Source organism: Argiope bruennichi, chromosome X1 (genome assembly GCF_947563725.1).
Source record: "Argiope bruennichi chromosome X1, qqArgBrue1.1, whole genome shotgun sequence".
Lineage (NCBI taxonomy): Eukaryota > Metazoa > Arthropoda > Arachnida > Araneae > Araneidae > Argiope > Argiope bruennichi.
The window spans coordinates 18,450,945-18,456,944 of NC_079162.1; the positions used below are offsets into that span (position 1 = coordinate 18,450,945).

The following is a 6,000-nucleotide window of genomic DNA, read 5'->3' on the forward strand; positions in this document are numbered from 1 at the left end:
AATTCTCAAGAAAGAAAATGGGCTTAATACTTAATTATTTGCAAAATTTGAGTACAAAACGTGTGTGATAAGAAGCAGCGTATCGTTTGCTTGAAGTAACTTCAATTCTGATACAGATGTAGACAGACTTTTATGTTGATTGAATAATCTTTTTTTTAATGTAAATTACTTAATAAAATGTATTATTACTATACCAAGTGACAATCATTGCCAAATATCTTGTGCATTTAAATTATTTAAATAATGGTAAAAAATGATTTTAAATATTGTTTTTATTTTTATAATGCGAACAAGTCTGTTACAATTTGCCCCATATCCGAGACAAGTTATAACAGTAAAAAAACTTTGAAAAAATATTTTTCGTTCTAAATTTTTAAAAAAAAGTTGAATATTTTATAATTCATATTGCCAATGAATAGTTAAGCAATAAAACATAGTAATAATAACCAAGGAATCCCAAATACATTTTTAAAAAAGCCTTTTTCCAAAAATTGTTACAACTAGCCCCTGTTTTCCCACTAATAAAATAAATATTAATAACTTACAGAGAAAATTAGCTAACGGCAGTTTTTAAAAATCGTTTTGTTCAAATGATATTCTAATCTCAATTTAAAAAAAAACAACATTTTAAACCATAAAAGAACTTAAAAAATAATAGTTTTTACGCTAAAAATATTATATGTGAGAGAATTTTTATCTCGAGCAACACTGGGTTCATCAACCAGTAATAAATATATTTTTATTTTCTCGTTTATAACGCCTTCATCATGAAGCCGTCAACAGCTGATTAGGTATGTGATAACTTACCTCTGCTATCATACAAACATTTTTATGCTATAGGTCTTTAAAATTTTGCTCACAAATATTAAAACATAAATCAAAATTCAAGTGGAGGTTCCGAGACAAATAATTAAATAGTTAATTCGTTAATAATTAAAGATATGAACCTATTTGAAATAATAATAATAATTCAAAAAAGACTTTAGTAATACTCCACGTTTTACAAACTTTAGTACAAGTGTCAATATAGCTACTGTCATTGAGGAGAGTAAACACCATGAACATTCAGACTAATACATTTATTGATTATTACTTCACATCAATTCCAATTGGCTAATTTTCACCCAACTATTTTGAAACTAAAATTAAGCAGATATTAACAACACTAGTAAAGCAACTGACTTTAAAATATTATTTTTTATTCAAGAAACAATGCAGGAATTAAAAATTTAAGAGTATTAATCTGCTAATCTAAGTCATAAATATTTTTTTTAAACTGCGCAGCGAATTTTTAAGAAATATATTTAAAAAATTGTTGGGAAATGAAGAGAATTTAATCAGAGTAGTCAAATTATATCTAAAGCGTCAACTATAAATGAATACAACACGAGCTAATTAAGCATGTAAATATATAAAAAATATTTGACTCAAAGACGATTATTTATTTACATTCAACTAGCAAATTTAAATATAAGCCTATTTTTAAAATAAAAAAATGTATTATAAAATAATTTTAATAGTATTAAGAATTTCTTCAGTCTAAGAAAACTTTATCAATTATGTCACAATTCGCTGTATTAAGCTCACGTTTTAAAATTATAATTAACAACATTTTGCAAAAAACGGCAATGAATTCACAAGTTAAGAAAAAGGGAAGTGAAAACAAAACATTGAGAAATAAATGAAGTGCACGAAAATTATAAATCGTGATCTTCGTTTATTCTAATAATTCAGGAAAGCCATTTGACAGACAGCAGGTGTTTGATGATTAAAAAAAAAACAACAAAAAAAACATGTTTTTTTTTTTTTAATTATTATTATTTAAGAAAGGCGTGAAGGTGAAAGAAGAAAAATACAGTTTAAGTAGACAGTGAAATAATAACAAATAGGAGTAGTCTAATCAAAATTTTCTCACATACACTCTAATAAAGGTATTAGCCCCAAACCTCCGCAAAAAATTGAGGACTTCGGGTAAGGCTTAGAACGCCATTCATGGCATTGGCTGACGATACTTAAGAAATACTAACTTTTGGCGTGAATTTAGCATTGTTACTGAATCTATCGTGTTAACCTAGACTAGTGTTTTGGCGATAAATCCCTGCCATGTGGTTAATAATATCCGAAAAACAAATTTGTGTTTTACACTCGTTTTTCCAAACCGATTCAAACCAAAATTTGACTCAGAACTGCAATTGTAGTCACAAAATCACATACCAAATTTGATATATTTAAGTAGTTGCGTTTCAAAGTTATCACTTTATATGCTTCTGAAATTACAAAACGGCAGACGATCAACTCCTAGTAGGATCTGGATCAAAATCCTGAAAGTAAAAAGAAGCGGATGAAAAGCACGCACAGCCGCTGAATTAAGCTGTGTAAACAGATAACTTCCCAAAGAGAATGCGCGTCTTGCAAACAGCTGAATTTCTGGGTTGTTTAACCTTTAGAATGAACATGGACAAAATATTAGATGATTATTAAAGTTTTATTCGTCAGTGCAATATAATCTGCAGAACAACCCACATGTAATTGTTGTCTCGAATATCTTGAATGGAGTTATGATATGGAGTTTTAATGACATACATAAACAAATAATAAAAAAAAATCTTTCACAAATGTAATTTTTTTTTTTTCTTTTCGGACAAATAAATAAAAACGTAAAAATTGCTATTAAAAAAATTGTTTTTTACAAATGTCACAAAGAAATATTTCAACTTTTCCAGCAAATCTTGAAATGTACCTTGTGATTTATTTCATTGCTGTAACTTCCTACCAAAAGAAGCGTTTAAAAACCTTCATAAAACAAAATCCGGAATATGGTGGGAGGCATATGGAGGAATATTTAGGTATTAGCTTTTAGCCAAAAGCTGGGAAATTTCAATAATATTGTCCCGATTCCTCTCTATGAAGAGAATCCATACAGCACACAACATATTTTTTAACATCTCATTCTGTGCGAGAAAGAACTTCAAATTCTCAATTGCAAGTGTACAAATTACAATGATGAATTAAGTATGACCATTACCAGACTCAATCAATTACATGACTTCTTTAAATACATATTTCTTGAAATCTTCAGTTGGATAAAATTTAAGTGAAAATTATTATAAAGCAATGCTGAAATATTAAGTTATATAAGAAAAACTTTTATATATTTATAACAAATAACTGTTTTTTTTTACTCAATGACACAACAGTTTGTTGTTGTTTTCAAAAGTAAACTGAAATATTAAACACCATATGACAGTTAGTATGGTTGTGCTTGTGTAAAATTAATGTTTCTGAGGACACAAGAGCATTTAATTCGATTTAAAATAAGTGATTTCGCAACAATTATTTAAATGGTGACAATTCGCAAGAGTAGAAAACCTCATCCGTTTATATTTCAGAGTGAGCGTTATTTTATAAGCTTTTACGAACGAATATAATTAATATACAAAGGTAGGTTATTTACAGGATTTTGAAATCTTTCTTTGAACGCTGACAAGTGATATTAAAGTTAATTTTACAAGCTCTTCGTTCATCTTAATAATTTCACTCTTCCCTTATATTGTATTTCAAAAAATAATTTCTGACATGATTTTTAATATTCCAAGCGATAATGTAAAAAAAATTAATAAACCGCTAAATAAAGAAAAAAAATGTATTAATTTATTAAAATAAATCCATCTTAAAACAAAAATTACTTCTAATTCCTTTAAGTTCAAATGCAAAACACCAAATATAAAAATTTTCATAGTTTTATAATTTTCATAATATTAAATAATTTATTAAAAGAAATTTTACTTCATATTCTTCCAACTCGTAATCCTAAATTTTTATATTTAAAACACAGAAAAAAAATATACATCAACAAGCCGCAAGCTTCATACCGCCTTCGAGAACTCTTTGAGTGGGAAAATAGAAAAACATATTTGACATCTCTTCTACCAGATAAAAGTAAGGCGCCATCTAAGAAAACAAAGTAAAAAGAATCACTTACAGAGGGCTACAGTTATCACCACGATGTATTTCATGTTTTGGCGCTTTTCCGTTACCAGATCGTGAATATCTTCCTCTGATAAGAAGCTTCAACCCTTCGTAACAGGCCTCATTTCTGCGACTAACACAGGGCAGCTGGAAAAGCCAAATGCTATGATACATACAGCTGACGCGGACGCTCTTGTATACGTGCGCGCAAAGGAAAAAAAATAGTGCGCTGTTGTATTACGCTGAAGATAAGTTTTTGCTTTTCCTATACGCCAAACAATAACAAATTAGCTTTATTTGGAAGGTTGACTATGGAATATACCCTAGCAGTAGAATTTTGAGAGGAAGTTTTGGAAAATTTCGCCGGTAGGAGCGTCTTCCTGTGACCGACGCTTTGTGATAAATAGTGAACACCTCAGGGGAGTGGGAAAGCGGGATTGCGAGTTGAAATTTTATTTTTTTATTTTTTTCCCCTCCTGCTTTATCCCAACCACTTGGAATAAATGGCTTTTCCCTCTCCTGCCCTGCGGCATTTCTTTTTCTCTCTCGGTGTATGTTTCCATCACGATTAGTACAGATGATGCTAATAGTTATAGTGATAAATTAAATTGATTTGTTCTTGTAAGAAATGACAATACTGAGGTTCTGGGGTCTTAATCTGTCTTCATAAGGATAAATTACCAAAAAAAAAAAATTTTTTTTTTTCCAGAACTAATTTTATTCGGAAAAAAAATATTTTTACTGTGGGTTTATCGATATTATGCTATAACAAGTCTAGCTTTTTTCATTCTCTCCTGTAAAATAACTTCTCTTTATCTTCAGGCTAAGTGAAAAATAAAGGATGGGTTTTTTCTTTTCCCTCTAATTCCATATTACGTGACTTTCAAAATGTTATTCAATATTTTGTGTATTATTTTACGTTTGTCCAAAAATTCCTCTATTTTCATTCCGACAATTGATAAATTCCGCCTTGAGCTATTGCTGTTGAATCAATTCTCTTGAAAAATCCTATCAAAGTCTGAACTTCAAAATAATAGTTACTTTCTGAGAAGTATTATGTATCAATAACAGAAGAAAAGCAGTTAAGCTGATTTAGATAATTTTTTGCTTATATTCAGAACTTCATTTAAGATAATTAGTATGATTGAAATTAATTAAAAGCATCTTAAAAGTCATCACATTTTGTGATTTTTTAAAAAGAAACTTCGTGAATTTCTGAAATGAATATTTTTTACATGTCCTTTTGTGGATCAAAAAGTTTTTCTGCAATCGTTGAAGTATAGTAACTTTCAATAAAATCGAAGTCGACAAGAGGACGTTTTCATTTTTAACAATCGCTTGTTTCTTTTTGGATTATTTTATTTATTTTTTCTTTCCCTCGTTTGCAGCAAGCAGATATATATTAAATGCATGTTAAGAACAATTTCTCTCATTTTCTTCCAAAACATAACCATAATCATTAATAATGGATTAATTATTTTCAGTACTAATCAGAGAACAAGTATAAAAACAGATTTGTACTGAAGTGCTTGAATAAAGGCAGTTAATGACCTTGCTTTTAAAGAACTATGATTTTGAATGTATCTTATTAATTAATTTAACCGGAATTTTTAATAATTTCGAAAGTACATAATATTTTCAGTATTCGTTAACATTGTCACTGTTATTAAATAATTTTAAAAGTCAAAACATATTTTTCGGAAGAAAAAAAGTACTTAAGTTTTCGGAAGCATAAGGATATTTTTTTATTGTAAAATTAATGGAAATAAAAACTAAGTCAATTAGAGTTATACGTATGCAACGTATTTCTGGGATTTTCCTTAATATTTAAATTTAAAACTTTCAGTTATATTTTAAGTATACTTCTTTAAGAGCAAATATATATCTAGAAAACAAGTGTGACTATGGCCTAGATATCGCCGGATTTTTTTCCTTCCCCCCTTTCTCAAATTTAGAAAATCTGCATTTGTGAAACGGATTTATCACAACTTTCTGAAATATTGTTTTAAAATAAATAAATCATTTTGATAA

The 6,000-nt window shown here is 28.4% G+C and overlaps 1 protein-coding gene across 1 annotated transcript in view; it reads right to left on the minus strand.

Annotated features, from left to right (window-relative positions):
• LOC129958569 (inactive tyrosine-protein kinase 7-like) overlaps positions 1 to 4,084 on the minus strand; it is an 85,222-nt gene extending 81,138 nt beyond the window's left edge. The window contains exon 1 of the mRNA XM_056071131.1: positions 3,983 to 4,084. Coding sequence (XP_055927106.1) covers positions 3,983 to 4,016 — 34 coding nt within the window. The 5' untranslated portion in view covers positions 4,017 to 4,084. The remainder of the gene's footprint in view (positions 1 to 3,982) is intronic.
• Positions 4,085 to 6,000: the final 1,916 nt, after the last annotated feature.